Genomic DNA, 18,702 nt, shown 5'->3' with positions numbered 1-18,702 from the left:
TCCCGGGTTTATTGGAAGTAGATATTTGTGGCGAAGGAGAAACACTGTTGAAAAAATGGGCTTTGTACAGCTTCGAGGATGGAGAGGAACGTCAGAAAATATTGCTTGACGACCTACTTAAAAAGGCAGAGGAAGGTAGGTTTGTTACGGTATTTCGAGCAAGCCGTTCCGAAATACTTTCTCGGTTTATAGCCATGATGGCCAACCTATGCCACGCATGCCACAGGTCGCACACGGAGCCATATATCCTGGCGCCTGAGCCGTCAGCTCCAGCGCACATGAATACACCAGCCCGCTGATTCTTGGCTTTCTGCTGGAGGGCCGGGGGAAGCTATTTTTGCCTCCCCCAGCCCCCCCGGAGGAAATACCAAGCTCAGCTTGGACGCGAGTAGTGTGGCATGCATGGGGGAGGAGTGTGCATGTGCATGTGGGGGGCGCACTCTGTGGGCGTCGGCACGCGTAAGCACTATTGTGCGCGCCCCCCTTGCATTTTTGGAAGTTTGTTTTTATGTATCAGTGATTTAGAAAATAGAGGTTCTACAGTATTAGTTTATCTTTCCGTTTAATCAGTTACACTTCTATTCTCCTTTCTCCGTCAAGGTGACCTCTTAATAAATCCAAATCAACCAAAGTCTACTGTTCCAATAGCTCAGATTGCTCCCGATTTGATTTTGGCCGATTTACCTAGAAACATCATGTTGAACAACGAGGAACTGGAATTCCACCAAGCTCCAGAAAACCTTCTCGGTAAAGACAATCGTTGTGTTTCTTCCTACAGATAAAAAAAGACAAAACACTTGTAGGAAAGATTGAATAAATGAGTTGCATCCCCAAAGCCCTTGAGGTCAATGACTTCACTGAAATTAAGTTAGGAAATTTAATGTGATGCTTGTTTATTAACAAACTTGGGGAAGATTTTGGTAGGGATATTCCTTAACTACAATCCATCTCAAAAATAGCAATATTTTAATTTAATTGGCATTGTTAGAAACATTTTATGAAGTTAGGAATTTCATTCAGTAAGTAAGGTAGAATTATTTTGGGATACCCTCAATACGGATACTAAGGTCTAGAATCGTGATGGCGAACCTATGCAATGTGTGCCAGAGGTGGCACGCGGTGCCCTCTGTGATGGCATGGAAGCCGTCACTCCAATTCAGCTCTGCTGTGCATGCGTGAGAGTCTTCCACTGGCCAGTTGGTCTTCGGGTCTTTGCCACACATGCGCAGGGGACGGGGTGTGCAGAGGGAAGAGGGAGCATGCGCGGGGCAGGTGCATGCACGGGACAAGGCACATGCAAGGGGGATGCACACATACAGCGTTTTGGAGATTTGGGTACACACATGCATTCACACATGTGTGCACTTTGGGAATTTGGCCCTGAAAAGGTTAGCCATCACTGGTCTAGAAGAAAAGAGAAAATTTTCTAACAGCGAGGACAATTAATCAGTGGAATGAGCTACCTTCAGAAGTCGTGAAGTCGTACCACTCACGCATCATCACAAAATCTCCAGAACCGTAAAGCCTATAAATTTGAAATTTGGTACATATGTTCCTCTTGGCTTCTAGGTGCTCACTAAGAAAATATTTTTCAAAATGACCATCAGATCATTTATATTTCTTATATTATTATTAACACGCTCTGATCCTAAGGAGTTAGACGTTCTACTCCCTCTCCCCACCTGAAAAGAACTCTGTTCCAACAGCCACTTGGGCGTGGGTGTGTGCGTGGTCATCTGGCTGGGATTTTAGACATTCTACTCCCCCTCCCCACCTGAAAGGGAGAGAAGAGAATAAGATAGGAGAGGCCTCTGTGGGGCAAACCTGAGGGAGAGAAGGGGATCAATGTGGCCAGCCTGAGGGAGAGAAAGGGATGATAGGAGAGGCCTCTGTGGAGCAAGCCTGAGGGAGAGAAGGGGAAATGAGAGGATCAATGAGGCCAACCTGAGGGAGAGAAAGGGATAAGATAGGAGAGGCCTCTGTGGGGCAAGCCTGAGGGACAGAAGGGGAAATGAGAGGATCAATGAGGCCAACCTGAGGGAGAGAAAGGATAAGATAGGAGAGGCCTCTGTGGGGCAAGCCTGAGGGAGAGAAGGGGAAATGAGAGGATCTATGAGGCCAACCTGAGGGAGAGAAAGGATAAGATAGGAGAGGCCTCTGTGGGGCAAGCCTGAGGGAGAGAAGGGGAGAGGCTGATCGTAATTACTCATTAATGTTCAAGCTTTAACTGTCAATTTATCAAGCCCAATCACACAGTTTCGTAGCGAAACACGGGTCTCCAACTACTAATTCACCTATAAATTCAAGAAATATAACCTATTTTAAAAATATTGCCTCATATTTTCTGTCGGAAAGGTGACGGTGGATTTGGGTCTGTGTACCGTGCTGTTTATGCTGGCGAAGAAGTAGCCGTAAAGGTTTTTAATAAGCACACGTCCCTTCGGCTTCTGAGACAGGTGAGTCAATTCACAGTCTGCGAACGAATCAATAAAGCCGTAAATTACTTGCGATCAAAAATCACAAGGGCCGAGGATTGGGCAACTTAATTAATGGCTACGGACCTTGTAGCCGACAGGGGTCATTCATTATTTCTTGCAAATATCCACATACAGGGCAAACGGTTTTCAACGTGGCCTGTGGTTGCATTATTCTAGAATAAAACTAGGATTTGCTAATTGGTTGTTGCTTTTTTGTTCCTGATTTGAGGGAATTGCTTGAAACCGCTGGTTTATTTTCAACGTTCAGGTGGTTTTTTTTTTTTAATGTCTGTTTTTGCTTTGCCGGTTGGAAAGCCTGATCAAATGGTTTGTGATGTTTGGGATCTGTGAGGCAGAGACTCAGCTGGAGAAATCTCCCTCTTTAGCCTCCGCTTCAAACATGCCATTACGTCTGTGGAGATTCTCAGTCATCCAGGTCATGGTTGCCTCAAAAGTGGTGGTGGTGATGGTGGTGGTGGTTCTTCTTCTATCTTCTTCTTCTTCTTCTTCTTCTTCTTCTTCTTCTCTTCTTCTTCTTCTTCTTCTTCTTCTTCTTCTTCTCTTCTTCTTCCTCTTCTTCTTCTTCTTCTTCTTCTTCTTCTTCTTCTTCTCCTCCTCCTCCTCCTCCTCCTCCTCCCCTCCTACCTCCTCCGCTTCTCCTTTTCCTTCTTCTCCTTCCCTTCCTCCTCTTCTCCTCCTCCTTCTTCTCCTTCCCACATCTCCTCCTCTTCTTCTCCTCCTCTCCTCCTCCTTCTTCTTGCCCTTCTCCCTCCTCCCCCTCCCCCTCTTCTTTTCCTTCTCCTCCTCCTCTTCCTCCTCCCCTCCTCCTTATTCACCTCTTTCTCCCTCCTCCCCCTCCTCCTCTTCTTTTCCTTCTCCTCCTCCTCTTCCTCCTCCCCTCCTCCTCCTTATTCACCTCTTTCTCCCTCCTCCCCCTCCTCCTTTTCCTTCTCCTCCTCCTCTTCCTCCTCCCCTCCTCCTCCTTATTCATCTCCTCCTTCCCCTTCCCCCTTCTTCCCTCCTTCTCCTCTTCTCCGTCTCCTCTTCCTCCTTCCCCTTCCTACCTCCTCCTCCCACCTCCTCCTCTTCTCCTCCTCCTCTTCCTCCTTCTTCTTGCCCTTCCCCCTCCTCCTCTCCTCCTCTTTCCCTCCTCTTCTTTTCCTTCTCCTCCTTCTCTTCTTTTTCCCTCCTCCACCCCCTCTTCTCCTCCTCCCGCTCCCCTCCTCCTTCTTGTCCTTCCTCCTCCCTCCTTCTGAAAAAAAAACTGTCCATTTGCCTTTTGGAAAAAAGTACCTATGGCCTGCATGATTGAGCCTCTCCATAGGCATTTAGCCATACCTTTTGGAGTGAACGCCCTTCAAAACCTATCCTTCCATCCTTCCCACCACCCATGAAGCTTCTTGCATGACAAGTAAAACGTTGTCTTCTTCCTCAAAGAAAAAAACAGTCCACTTGCCTTTTGGGTGTGGAGGGTGGGTGGGGGAGCCGAGGTGGTATTCAGCAGGTTCTGACCAGTTCTGGAGAACTGGTAGTGGACATTTTGAGTAGTTCGGAGAAGCGGTAAATACCACCTCTGGCTGGCCCCGCCCCATCTATTCTCTGCCTCCCGAGTCCCAGCTGATTGGGAGGGAATGGGGATTTTGCAGTATCCTTCCCCTGCCACGCCCACCAAACCATGCCACGCCCACCAAACCCCGCCCACAGAACCGGTACTAAAAAATTTTGAATCCCACCACTGGTGGGGAAGCACCAATTGAGAAGCGCCATGGCAGGAGTAATGCCGTCCTTTCACTTCCGCTGTGTCTAGGAACTTACGGTGCTTTGCCACCTTCACCATCCCAGCCTGGTGTTCCTGATGGCTGCGGCTGTGCGTCCACGGATGCTGGTCATGGAATTAGCCCCCAAGGGGTCTCTGGATCGGTTGCTGCAGCAGGAGAACGCAGGCCTAACCAGAACCTTACAGCACAGGATAGCTCTGCATGTGGCAGATGGCTTGAGGTAAACAAAAAACAAAAACAATAAGCCCCCTCCCTTTTCCAGTATGTATGTATGTATGTATGTATGTATGTATGTATGAATGAATGAATACGTGTGTATGTATCTATATCTATATGACCAATAGCACTAGCAGTAGTATTTAACTTATATCCCGCTTCACAGTGCTTTACAGCCCTCTCTATAAGCTGTTTACAGAGTCAGCCTCTTGCCCCCAACAATCTGGGTCCTCATTTTACCCACCTTGGAAGGACGGAAGGCTGAGTCAACCCTGAGCTGGTCAGGATCGAACTCCTGACAGTGGGCAGAATTAACCTGCAATCCTGCCGTCTTCTAACCACTGCCCCACCAGGAAGAAGAATGAGAAAAGGGAATAATAGAGGAAGGGGGAAGGAAGGGAGGAGGAAGGAAAGAAGGAAGGAAGGAAGGAAGGAAGGAAGGAAGGAAGGAAGGAAGGAAAAAGAAAGAAAGAGGGAAGAGGTAATAACAATAGCACTTAGACTTATATACCGCTTCACAATGCTTGACAGCCGCCTCTAAGCAGTTTACAGAGTCAGCCTCTTGTCCCCCAACAATCTGGGTCCTCATTTTACCTACCTCGGAAGGATGGAAGGCTGAGTCAACCTTGAGCCGGTCATGAACTCTTGGCAGTGGGCAGAGTCAACCTACACTACAGCATTCTAACGACTGCACCATCATGGCTCACCCAATCATGGTAACGTGAAGACTTGTAGCCTTCAATTCCCAGAATTCATGAGCGGCTGGGGAATTCTGAGAGTTGAAGTCCACAAGCCTTCCATTTGCCAAAGTTGGCCCCCTCCTGCTCTAAATCTTTGGGCTATAAGCACCCATCATACGTACATGATGTTATTTCTATCCCTCTCTTGTGCGTCTCTCTCTTTCTTTTTCATACCAGGTACCTACATTCTTCCATGATCATCTATCGCGACTTAAAGCCTCACAACGTCTTGCTCTTCACGCTTTATCCCAATTCAGCGGTCATCGCCAAGATTGCCGATTACGGCATTTCCCAATATTGTTGCCGAATGGGAATAAAAACCTCCGAAGGCACACCAGGTATCAACAACATAGCACCTCCTACATCTGGGTAACAAGGGTTTTCCGAGGTACTCAGATGAAATTGAAAGTTGAGTCCGAGGTGGGTTGCTCCTGGTTCGGCCTGGATCAGGCAAACCGGTAGTGACCCTCCCACCCGGGCGCTTCTGCTCATGCACATAACCTTATGCGCATGCGCAGAAGCGTTGCATGCACGCACGACCACGAGCGAACCAGTAGCGCCAGGATTTGCAACCCACCTCTCAGTTGGATACACATCAACAGATTCTTGGTGTGACTCCTGAACAGAAACACAATGAGCCATTGATCCTCCTGGCCCGGTCCTTTAATGAATTATTTAGCCCCGGCGTCCCCAATTAGAGGTGGTATTTATTTATTTTTTATTTTATTTTATTTTATTTTATCAATTTCATATATACATTCACAATTATATGATCTCATAACTGTTATTAATAATATGTATTTATAACAATTTTTCCCTACTGTTGACAATATACTTGAAGATTGCTTTTTTATCATCCCATAGATCCATCTTATCTTACAACGGTCCTACTTCTTCTTCCCTCCCTCCCTCTTTCCTTCCCTTGTTTCTTCTCTCCTACTCCCCTTCCTTCCCTCCCTCCTTCCCCTTCCCTCCTTCTCTCCTTCCCTCCTTCCTTCCCTCCTTCCTTCCTTCCCCTCCTTTCTTTTCTCCTTCTCTCCTTCCTTTCCCCCTTCCTTTCCTCCTTCCTTCCCCCTTCCTTCTCTCCTACATTCCCTCCTTCCTTCCCTCCTTCCTTCCCTCCTTTCTTCTCTCCTTCCTTCCCTCCTTCCTTCCCTCCTTTCTTCTCTCCTTCTCTCCTTCCTTCCCTCCTTCCTTCCCTCCTTGCTTCCCTCCCTCCTTCCTACCCCCCTTTCTTCTCTTTCTTCTCTCCTTCCTTCCTTCCTCCTCTCCTTTCCCTTCTCTCCTTCCCCAGAGGTGGTATTTACTTACCGTATTTTTCAGCGTATAAGACGCACCAAGATTTTGAAGAGGCAAATTAAAAAAAAGTTTTGGCACTCTGCAGACCTCCCAAAAACAGCTCATTTTTCACAAAAACGGGCCCGTTTTTTCTCCAAAAAAAGGGGGCATGCATAACCTTTAGGAGGCTTCCAGAGTGCTGCTGGGGGCAAAAACGAGCTAAAACCGGCCCATGTTTCGCTCATTTTTGCCCTCCCCAGACCCCAGCAGCACTCTGGAAGCCTCCTAAAGGCTATACATGACCATTTTTGCAAAAGGGATGGAGTTTCGGGAGGCCAGAAATGCTATATTCAGTGTATAAGATGCACCCAGATTTTCACCCTCTTTTTTGAGGGAAAAAGGTGCGTCTTATACTCCAAAAAATATGGTACCTTCCGTACCGGTTTGCAAATGTGACCGTGTGATTCGCTTCGCTCTTATGTGCCACCTTCGCGCATGCGCTAAGCCTTTCGTGCATGTGCTTTGTGCTAAAAAAGTGGGGGCTAAATGAGATGCCATAGAGCTGGGAGGATGGATGGGGCTACCTGTGATTTCTGCTACCAGTTCGGGCGAACCGGTCCGAACCGGTAGAATACCACCTCTGTCCCCAACCCTTGCTCCATGGATCATCACCATGTGGCAAACCAGAAACTGCTCCATGCAAACAAGTGAAGCCCCCTCCATGGGATGCGGGAAGCACACAAAACCACGCCCTCTCCATTTCACAAAAAAACCCTCTCTCCACGGAAACCGGTCCTTAGTGACCAAATATTGAGGGCTACGGATTTAGCCAGTTATTTTCTTCATATTCTGATAGACTTCTATGTTAGGGCAGTATAGCAATCAAGGTCTAGATTCAGAAAGACTAATGGAATGTGTAGCTTCTTGTTCCCATGGTGGCCTGTTGATTGTCTCTTTTGCACAGTATCAGAGGTAGTATTCAGCCGGTTCAGACCGGTTCGACCGAACCGGTAGCAGAAATCGTGAGTGGCCCTGCCCACCCACCCAGGCTCTACGGCATCCCATTTAGGCACTATTTTTAACCAAAGCCTGAACGCAGGCATGGAGACACACGCTCACATTTGCAAACTGGTAGGGAAGGTAAGTGAATACCAGCCCTGTACAGTATGTAGCCATTGTTTACATCTCTTTGTCTGTTGATGTTACCAACATGCAAGGTTTCCCAATCAGTTGGCTATATTATGGAGAAAACAGATATTTGTTGTTATTAACTGGTCCCAACAGTTTTCTTTTTGTAATTACCTTCTGGAGAATTTATGTACCTTTCACAGCATAAGTAATATTTTGATTTTCAAGGTTTTATGTGTTCTGAATCTCATTTTTAAGATTCTTAAATTAAAACAAGAACAGCATCTGTTAAAGTAACAATGAATGATTCGTGGATTTTTATATTTTTTTTAAAAGGATTTAGAGCCCCAGAAGTTGCAAGAGGAAATGTTATTTACAATCAGCAAGCTGATGTTTATTCATTTGGCTTGCTGCTGTATGACATTTTGACAGCTGGTGGAAGAATATTAGAGGGCATAAAATTTCCTAATGAATTTGATGAATTAGCTATCCATGGAAAACTCCCAGGTATGTTCCATTTTCTTTCTGCCTGGTTATTACACACACTATACACTTGTATCTTTGTAATAATCTACATTATTTTAGTCTCTCCAGCAAATGTAAAAACAAAACTAGAAATATGTGATTTCTCAGTCCTAATTTGGATATGTTTGAATTTCATTTTTTTTTTAAATAAAGGCAAAAGGTTATAATGCAAAAAACTACAAATGTGGATTGTAAGGAAAACTAGAATCTTATGCATTTTTAAAAAAAATCTGTTTAATCATATCTACTAATATTTGTAGCTCAAGGTTGGACTGCAGAGTCCTTCATGCTGCTCTCTGAGCTTAGTGGTTTTCTTGCAGACATTTCATTACCCAACTAGAGAACATCATCAGGGCTAAACCCCAGCACTGATGAATGTTATCCACCTGGGTAATGAAATGCCTGCAAGGAAACTTTTTGGAATTCATTGCTGGAATGTATTTCTATGCAACAACTACAGTAGTATTCAGCCAGTAGATGGCAGTGTTTACAAATTTGGATCTTATGATATATGCTCTATGCTCTTTTGTTCTAAGTTGTTTCCTGTTACAGTTAAGCAGTAAAGCACATGGTAACTGTACTCTTTGTTTGCTCTGTGGTGCTATATATAAACAGAAACTTTGAACAAAACCACCAAACTCAGAAAGCACCAAGGACCCCTTAAACAGGTTGTGCTTTTGCAAGACAAATGTTAGTCTCTGTGGTGCGATAATCCAAATTTAAGCTCAGAATTATCTATTCTAGATCCTGTCAAAGAGTACGGTTGTGCCCCCTGGCCAAGATTTGAAGATTTAATTAAGAAATGTTTGAAAGAAAATCCTCAAGAAAGACCTACATCTGACCAGGTAGGCTCAGTAGAGGTCAGTAAAAGAGGCACAGATGTTCCTAATGCTCAGTGGTGGGTTGCGGATTCCAGCTTGCCGGCATCCAGGTGGATGCGTGCAGTGCATGCATGCGTCTTGGTGCTTTAGCGAGCCTCTGCGACGCTCCAGCTGCTCGGCACTCAGCCGAGCAGAGTGCAGGCGCTATATGCCCTGTGTGCAGAAGCACTGAAGGCGTAAAAGGACGGTAAGAAGTGAGGGTGGGTGGGCGGGCCCTCCGGAGCACCATACCAGAACAGTATCCAGTGCTCCGGGCTGGCTCCAGTATGCCTGTACCGGGGTGTACCGCCTGCAACCCACCACTGCTAATGCTACATGTTTTAGGATTAGGAACTTTTGCATGCAAAAATGTTTAGCAAAAGATAAACGCTCTTAGACACTATTGTGTTGCTGACTAAAGTAGCTAGTTTTTGTTGCCACAATGTAGAAAAGATGTGGAGACTCTAGAAAGAGTGCAGAGAAGAGCAACAAAGAGGATTAGGGGACTGGAAACTAAAACATGAAGAACGTTTGCAGGAACTGGGTAGGTCTAGTTTAATGAAAAGAAGGACTAGGGGAGATATGATAGCAGTCTTCCAATATCTCAGGGGCTGCCACAAAGAAGAGGGAGTCAAACTATTCCCCAAGGAACCTGAGGGTAGGACAAGAAGCAATGGGTGGAAACTAATCAAGGAGAGAAGCAACTTAGAACTGAGGAGAAATTTCCTGACACAATAATTTGCCTCCAGAAGTTGTGAATCAGAAGTGGTATTCACAGGTTCTGACCGCTTCTGGAGAACCGGTAGCGGAAATTTTGAGTAGTTTGGAGAACCAGTAAATACCTCCTCTGGCTGGCCCCGCCCCCATCTATTCTCTACCTCCCGAGTCCCAGCTGATCGGGAGGAAATGAGGATTTTGCAGTAACCTTCCCCTGGTGTGAGGGAGGGAATGGAGATTTTACAGTATCCTTCCCCTGCCATGCCCACCAAGCCATGCCCACCAAGCCATGCCACGCCCACCAAGCCACGCCCCACAGAACTGGTAGTAAAAAAAAAATTGAATCCCACCACTGTTGTAAATGCTCCAACACTGGAAGTTTTTAAGAAGATGTTGGAAAACCATTTGTCTGAAATAGCAGGAGGTCGGGCTAGAAGACCTCCAAGGTCCCTTCCAACTCTTGTTATTCTATTCCATTCTAATGTGGTGTCTGCAGGTTTATGAAATGTTGAACTCTGCAGAACTGGTTTGCTTCCTGAGACACATTCCGGTGCCCTCTCCTTTTGCGTCGGAATGCATGGTGGCTACGAACCAAAATAACAAGAAAACCGGTATCTGGATCGGAAGTGGCAACAGAGGTAAAGCCCGACTGTCATTTGTCGACGTAAATACCGAGGAACACACCTGTGAAGTAGGTTTCAAGGTTGACCTTCAAATTGATGCTTCGTTATGTGTTGTTTTTTTTAAAAAAATTATTATAAATTTTATTTATACATTTTTTCTGATACAAACATACGTGCTTTGTGAACAATGGGTTGTCCCAGTTTATCTCCTTATGCATAATATTTTTCCAATTTCTAATTCCTACCTCTATTTTCTAGCCATTGATAAAAAGAAATCCCATCTTTATTTTTTAATGTCAATCTATCCATTTCTGTGCAATAAACTTTCCTCTGTGGGTATTTCCTAGTTTTTCCAATGCTGTGCAAATAGAAATTTTGCTGCTGTCAGGATATGCAATATTAAGTGTGTATATATATATATATATATATATATATATATATATATATATATATATATATATATATATATATATATATACACACTTAATATTGCATATCATAATATTGCATACCAGGGGTTGTGACTTTATATATATATATATATATATATATATATATATATATATATATATATATATATATATATATATATATATATATATATATATATATATATATATATATATATATATAAAGTCACAACCCCTGGTATGCCCAAATATGGGAGGAAGGTCACACATCCACTCTCTGTCTTCGGCTCATCACAAGAGTACATGCAGACAGAAACCCAATGTTTTTTACTGTTGCCTTTTTGTTACATTTGTTATATTTATGCTGATAAATAAATAAAGGGAGACTAGTATAGATCTATTTCAAGCTATTTCAACACAGGTTCGATTCCCACAAGGGTATGGCTAGCTGATAAGAGCTAAATAGCTTGAAATAGATCTATACTAGTCTCCCTTTATTTATTTATCAGCATAAATATTATATATATATATATAGTATTATGCCTAACAAAAATATTTCTGGTTTATAATCTTAAGTGCTATTTTATCATCTTTTCTATCCATGTATTTTCGTCCAAATTGTTTTTGCTTTTGGGCATATCTACCACCGTATACCGTATTTTTGGGAGTATAAGACGCTCCAAAAGAAAAGAGGGGAAATTTTTTTGCCTCTGCCTCACAGCAATTTGCCTCCTTGCAGCAAACAGCAAACAGCACATATTATATACACTGTTTGCGGTGCATTTCTGTGCATGTGTGCTTGACCCATAGAAACAGCAAAGAATTGGAGAAATGTACATTACTGCAGTACATTAATGCCAGAAAGTTTTCTTAAATGTAGTAACACTAACTCCTCGCAATTATTTAAATAGATCTACTCCAAACATGACTAAGCCAGGGTGTAACTCAGCTGCCTTATCTTAATGCTACAACAGGACATTGTTACATTTTAGACTACACTTATGCAGATGCTGTTAAAATTGATGTGGCTTTCTGGAAGCATACCTTATTCTCTGCTATTTAAAAAAAGATGCAGTAGCATTGGGCCTCTTCAGATCAAGCTTCTTCATTTTATTAAGTTGTCTAGAAGAATAATAAAGCAGTCTTTAAAAAAATAAGTCTAATTTTTTTTTAATGGATTGATTATATACATTATAAATACGGGACTAAGAAATTCCAGATAGCTTATGATTAAGATCAGGAATGATATAAATTCTTTAAAGTTAGCTTTTTAAAGGAGCTAAGTTCAATGTAAAGATGTTATCAATTTTCTATTCTTTTTTTCAATATGTTTTAGACTGTTTTTGTTAAAGATTTATACCGTGTAGGGCTTCTGGGAGGGAATGCTGGGGGGGGGGGGGTTGGGGGGGAGAGTGGGAGGGAGGGATGTATATTAGGTTTGACGAGAGGTGTTAGATTTTAATGTAATATGATTGCACATGTATGCTGTCTTCTCTTTTTTTAAAAAAAAACTAGGATATGTTAAGTATATTGATATGGAAGCGGAAATACACCAATGAGAGGAAGAGTGGGAAACAGAAGGGAGAAGAAAGATGGGAAGAGAGGGATAGGAGAGAGGGTAAGGGGGGGAAGATGAGGAGGATAAGGAGGAGTGGAATGTAGAGAGAGGAGAAGGAGAAAGGAAGGGGAAGTAGAGTAGGAAAGGATGATGGAGGGAAGAAAGGAGGTAGGAGAGAGGTAGAAGAAAGAGGTGTATGGAGAGCAGAAGAGCTAATAATGGGGTTTTATCTTTTTGGGCGTTGATGACAAGAGGAACTGATGTAATTACTACTTAATACAATAGGATACTGGCTATGTATAGTATACATGTGATTGTATGTTATGAAAATGGAAAATAAAAAAGTATATAAAAAAAAATAAGCCTAATAATTTGACCATTCTATAGGCATTTATAGTTATTGACTTGCCTCCTTGCAGCAAACAGCAAACAGCCAGTTTCAGTTTCAGCACAGCCTGATTCGCACAAGCAGTTGACAGTCAGGCCTCCCCACCATCAGCTGTTTCAGGATGTGATCCCACGGGCCTTGAGTTTGACACCCCTGTCATAGACCCATGTTTCTCAACCATAGCAACTTTAAGACAAATGGACTTCAACTCCCAGAATTCTCCATCTCTAGTTGGAGAATTCTGGGAGTTGAAGTCTGCCTGTCCTAAAGTTGTCAAGATCAACACTGCCCTAGATGTTTTAATTCAAGGATCCTCAATGCCCAGCCATGGGCTGGTACTGGGCCGCAGCCTGTTTGGAACTGGGTTGCACAAGCGGGCAGACGAGCGTACTCGCATATGCAGCACCCCTTCTGCAAATGGCAGGCACGCACATGAGTGTGGGAAGCTCCATTTGTGCACGCGGTGAGCATACATGCTCGCTGCTTGTGCAAACGGAATTAGGTGTGCGAGCATGCTCGCCGGCTGCTTTCACGGAACTATCCCCTCTCCCTCCAGCCCCTGTGGTCACCACCGGTCCACACAACCAAGGGACCACTGCTTTAAAGAATGAAGCCGTTGTAGTTCAAAGCCGTTGAGTTACGATTCTTATTTCTGTTTTTATTTTCATGAATTCGCAGTTTCTTCTTTTCTTTCTTCTTTTTTCTCCCCTTGCTCTCTTTTCCCAGGACGTTGAAGATATTAGGATACTGTGCTTGGCCTTGGTGACACTTTATGCCGAGAAGGAGAACTGGGTGATTGCAGGGACCCAGTCAGGATCCCTCTGGGCCTTTCACACCCAAGATGGAGCATGCAGCCATCGGTTTCACATAATGACAGATTCGGTCACCTGCCTTTACTGCAGTCCCTTGCAAAAGCATAAGTACGTGTCAGGCACAAAATACTAGGTCCCTTTGTGAAGGTCTAAATTAAATTGATTTATTGCTAAAACCCCTACGAATCCTTCCAACTAACAGCACCTAGTTAGATGAGATTCCTTATCTAGAGTTAGATAAGGAATTCAAAGTGGGTTGGGCCTAGTTTGCTTGTGACTACGTAGGGATTCTAGGCTGATTCCTCTTTTGACTCCACCCCCCAAATTCTACCACTCCTTCTCCCACAAGATGACTGAATTTGGATGCCATTCCATACCGCACATTGCTTCAAAATGGCCTTAAGGATACAGAAGTGTTGATTTTTTTTTTTTAAGGAAACGACTTAGTTATTCATCCGTATTTAGACATTATTGTATGTTTTGAAGCAACGCGTGACTGGAATTATTGCTGACTTTCGGCACAGGGCTAATTGTGGGGCAATTTTGAGGTTGAAATCAGTGGTGGGCTCCTGCCAGCATTACTATCGGTTCGGTACCCCCCAAAATTTTTGCGGGAGTGCGCAAAAACTTCGCTTGCGCGCATGCCGAACCCGCACTCTGCGTCCATGTGTGTTTGCAATTAAAAAGGTCTGTGCATGCACGCACCGTTAAAAAGGAAAAAAAGACATTTTTTTCAATGAAGATAGTTCTGCCCATGTGCGGAACAGAAAATCAAAATGGTGGCGCCCAGAATGGACCTGGTACCGTCACCTCTCCGGCCGACTTACTACCTATTTAGGCTGAACCAGTACAAACCGGTAGGAACCCAGCTCTGGTTGAAATATTTAGCTTGTTTTGGGGGGCTGGCCATTTCAGCTTTTCTTATCTCCTGGGTTACACATTTTAACTGCATGGCTTCAATACTGCAAGTCTTATTTCATTCAATTCATTGAATGCACTGAAAGCGTTTAAATCTAATGCATTTTCTCCTTCGATTTCAGCAAGTACAAGAACGTCTTTTTGGTGGGTACAGCCAATGGACAGCTGGCCATCTTTGAGGACCGAGCAATCAAGGTACATATTCACTACAGTCTTCCAAAAGATATTTGATTTGATTTGATTATATTTATATGCTGCCCTTTTCCCCCGAAGGGGACTCAGGGCGGCTCACAATTCAAATCGGGGAAGGGGGATACAGACAGAAAATAAAAGACGAAACATAACAATACATAATTTAAAAACACACAACAGTCATACCAATTCGAGACGGGGGCAACAGCTCTTTAGCCCCAGGCCTGTCGGAACAGCCAGGTTTTAAGGGCTTTGCGGAAGGCCTGGAGGGTGGTGAGGGTTCGAATCTCCACGGGGAGTTCGTTCCAGAGGGTCGGAGCAGCCACAGAGAAGGCCCTCCTCCGGGTAGTCGCCAGTCGACACTGGCCGGCGGATGGAATTCGGAGGAGGCCTAATCTGTGGGATCTAATCGGTCTAGTGGAGGTGATTGGCAGCAGGCGGTCTCTCAAGTACCCAGGTCCAATACCATGAAGGGCTTTATAAGTGACGACTAGCGCCTTGAAGCATATCCGGAGACCTATAGGCAGCTCGCGGAGGATAGGTGTTACGTGGGTGAACCGAGGTGCACCCACAATCACTCGCACGGCTGCATTCTGGAATATGTAATTAATGGCAGACATGTTCGTAATAAACCCTACCTTTGCATTATTATAGAAAGTTTGCTCTTTCTTAAATTTTGACCGATGCTATTTGAATAATAGCAGAAAGAGAGGGAGCACTAAGGCGAAGCGGAATTGTATAGATTGTCCTTGAATGGGTGGTTTTATGGATTTTCAATATTGCAGTTTCTTTTTTTTGTAGTTTTAATTCACTTTAAAAAAAAGAAAATGTTGGCTATTTTTACAATAACATTGCCTGCCATTAGAGACAACCAGAAAATCTTCTTGTAGGACTACCACGTCAATTTAAGTTAGAAGTTTTGCTTAATTTCAGAAACTTTGACATCAATATGACTTTAATAATGTCTTAATATTACACATTCTTTGTGTTACAACAAACTCACTGGAATAATTACAAGTCATGCACAGCAAATATCCTGACTAGTGGTAGGATTCAGCCGGTTCGCACCAATTCAGGAGAACCGGTTGTTAACTTTCTAAGCCGTTCAGAGAACCGGTAGTTGCTCCATCACTGGAGGCTTCTAAGATGATGTTGGATAACCATTTGCCCGGAATGACAGAAGATCTTCTGCAGGGGCTTGGACTAGAAGACCCTCAAGGATCTTTGCAATTAATTATTCCTATATTAACTGCAGCTAGAATTGTATTTGCACAATATTGGAAATGTGAAGAGATTCCTACCGAAGAGAAGGTGATTAGGAAAATATTAGAATGTGCAGAAATGAATAGACTAACATTGGCAATTAAGGAGAAAGAACAATCTGATTATTTTATGATATGGGAAGCGTTTTATCAATGGTTAGAGAATAAAAAAAGAAATTGGAAATAGAAATGAAGATGAAAAGAAGAATAGAAAATGTATTAAGATAGAGATAAGAATAAAATGACAATTGTTAGCATGAATACGATGAAAATAACTATAATCAATGTTATTATTGTATGTATATATATATATATATATATATATATATATATATATATATATATATATATATATATATACTTAAAGTCAGCACAAATAAAAACATATATATATATATATATATATATATATATATATATATATATATATATATATATATATATATATATATATATATATATATATATTAGAAGATATACTAGAAGACATGTTAAAAAGGAAATGAAGAGACTTACAAGATTTAATTGTATATTGTACCCTGTTTCCCTGAAAATAATGGTATAATGTATCCTGTTTAGAGCCGAGGTGGCGCAGTGGTTAAATGCAGCACTGCAGGCTACTTCAGCTGACTGCAGTTCAGCAGTTCGGCTGTTCAAATCTCACTGGCTCAGGGTTGACTCAGCCTTCCATCCTTCCGAGGTGGGTAAAATGAGGACCCGGATTGTTGTTGGGGGCAATATGCTGACTCTGTAAACCGCTTAGAGAGGGCTGAAAGCCCTATGAAGCGGTATATAAGTCTAACTGCTATTGCCATTGCTATTGTTCCCCCAGATAATAAGCCCAGTAGGGCTTTTGAGCGCATACGCTAAAATGAGCCCTCCCCGAAAATATTGCAGCACAGCAGCAGCAGCCATGAGGTGACCACGCTGGCCGCCTCCTGCACCCCAAAAATAATAAAACCTCCCCAAAAATAAGGCCAAGCGCTTATTTCAGGGCGTCAAAGAAAAATAAGATCCTGTCTTATTTTCAGGGAAACATGGTATTATAATTTATGGAAGAACGTTGCACAGATATCTGTGCCCAGACGATACACTACTTAAGGAAAGATGGAATGTATGTATTTTAAAATGGAAAAATAATGAACTTTTATATTAAAAAAAAGGATCTTTGCAATCCTATTATTCTATGCTTATTTTTTTTTCCTTGTGTTTTCTCTGCAGGGCAAAAGTGCCACACCCTTAAGGACTTTTCTCGTGGGAAGTGAGAGCACTCCACTGATGTGTTTAAGTGAATCAAATTGTTCCTCCGACAGAAGTGCAATCTGGGGCGGCTGCGGATCCAAAATATTATCACTGTCCAGCGATTTATCTACCCACAAACTCATTGAGACCAAGACGAGTCATCTGTACGTTTCTCTTGCTTATCTTTTTTTTTTTCCCCTCTTCTACCCACGTTCCTAAAAATACAATTTAATTTTTATTCGCCCTGTCTGGAAAAATAGGCTGTGCAGATGATCTCGTCTGTGCATTTCCCATGGCATGTTGAGGGTTCCTAAATTTATTTCATTGCTTTGATATCCAGAGAGAGAGAGAGAAAGAGGGAGAGGGAGAGGGAGAGGGAGAGGGAGAGGGAGAGGGAGGGAGGGAGGGAGGGAGGGAGGGAGGGAGAGAGAGAGAGAGAGAGAGAGAGAGAGAGAGAGAGAGAGAGAGAGAGAGAGAGAGAAATGCCAAGACAAACAGAAATCAAGAAGTAGCAAGGAAGTCCTCACTTAATGATTGTAATTTGGGGCCCCACCGTTCGGTCATGTTGAGAATATATCTGCTGAATGTAACTCCGCATTGGTGACAGGAAGGGCATCCGGCCAACAAACACTCAGCTTGGATCAGTTACCCAGACTCCATCCCGCAAGGGATTATGGGGTCGTTCAAAGGAGACTAGTTCTGTCACTAAGCAATGCGGTTGTCAAATGCAAAGATCACGTCAACTTATTTCGCAGTTAGGTGGATTCCAACCAGTCACAAGTCCCACCTCCATGTTTGCCATCTGTGGCTTCCTGCCAGCTTCCCCAATGACTTTGCTTGACAATGGAGACTACAAATGGCAACCACCATAATTGTGAGTTGGTTCCACGTGCCAGAATTGTGATTGTATCATCCTGGGGAATGCTACGATGGCAACATCTATGAGGATCAGTCATAATTCTCCTCCTTCATTGTAATTTGGAATGAATTGTAAGAATCCCCCCCTTTTTTTAATATAAGAAAGCCCCTACATTAGTTTCCAGTTTATTGGTATTTGTATGCCGCCCACTCCCAGGGGACTCTGGGCGGCTTACAGACAAACAGGGGAATTAAAAGTTAAAAATAGAATATAATCATTTTAAAATACACAACATACATACACTTAAAATGGGGCTGGATGCTGATCAACAGCCCCAGGCCTGCCGGAACAGCCAGGTCTTAGTGGCTTTACAGAAGGCCGGAAGAGTAGTGAGGGTCCGGATCTCTACGGGGAGACCATTCCATAGGGCCGGAGCAGCTACAGAGAAGGCCCTCCCCCGGGGGGTCGCCAGCCAACATTGACCCGCCGATGGTACCTGGAGGAGGCCCAATCTGTGTGATCTAATCGGTCTTTGGGAGGTAAATGGCAGGAGGCGGTCTCTCTCTCTCTCTCTCATTAGCACCTGGAGGAATGACCTTGGTTCCCATGAGAAAGTATTTTGTTTTGGCTACAACACCCCAACTATCTCTATTCCCGCCTCCCTATCCCTCTTCGCTGGTGTGTCAGCACTGGTCTCAAAAATGGCCTCATTCAGGCCA

At 43.4% G+C, this 18,702-nt stretch overlaps 1 protein-coding gene across 1 annotated transcript in view; it reads left to right on the top strand.

Moving 5' to 3' along the window:
• LRRK2 (leucine rich repeat kinase 2) overlaps positions 1-18,702 on the top strand; it is an 88,115-nt gene that overhangs the window by 64,475 nt on the left and 4,938 nt on the right. The window contains exons 38-47 of the mRNA XM_087722336.1: positions 601-747; positions 2,356-2,456; positions 4,285-4,475; positions 5,389-5,549; positions 7,954-8,124; positions 8,887-8,987; positions 10,216-10,410; positions 13,425-13,618; positions 14,551-14,623; positions 17,104-17,288. Of these exons, the coding sequence (XP_087578462.1) occupies positions 601-747; positions 2,356-2,456; positions 4,285-4,475; positions 5,389-5,549; positions 7,954-8,124; positions 8,887-8,987; positions 10,216-10,410; positions 13,425-13,618; positions 14,551-14,623; positions 17,104-17,288 (1,519 nt within the window). The remainder of the gene's footprint in view (positions 1-600; positions 748-2,355; positions 2,457-4,284; positions 4,476-5,388; positions 5,550-7,953; positions 8,125-8,886; positions 8,988-10,215; positions 10,411-13,424; positions 13,619-14,550; positions 14,624-17,103; positions 17,289-18,702) is intronic.

This window comes from Thamnophis sirtalis, unplaced genomic scaffold, assembly GCF_051295495.1.
Source record: "Thamnophis sirtalis isolate CommonGarterSnake01/CBP01778 unplaced genomic scaffold, rThaSir2_p1.2 scaffold_9, whole genome shotgun sequence".
NCBI classification, from domain to species: Eukaryota; Metazoa; Chordata; class Lepidosauria; order Squamata; family Natricidae; genus Thamnophis; species Thamnophis sirtalis.
This window is presented reverse-complemented; position numbering and strand designations above follow the sequence as displayed.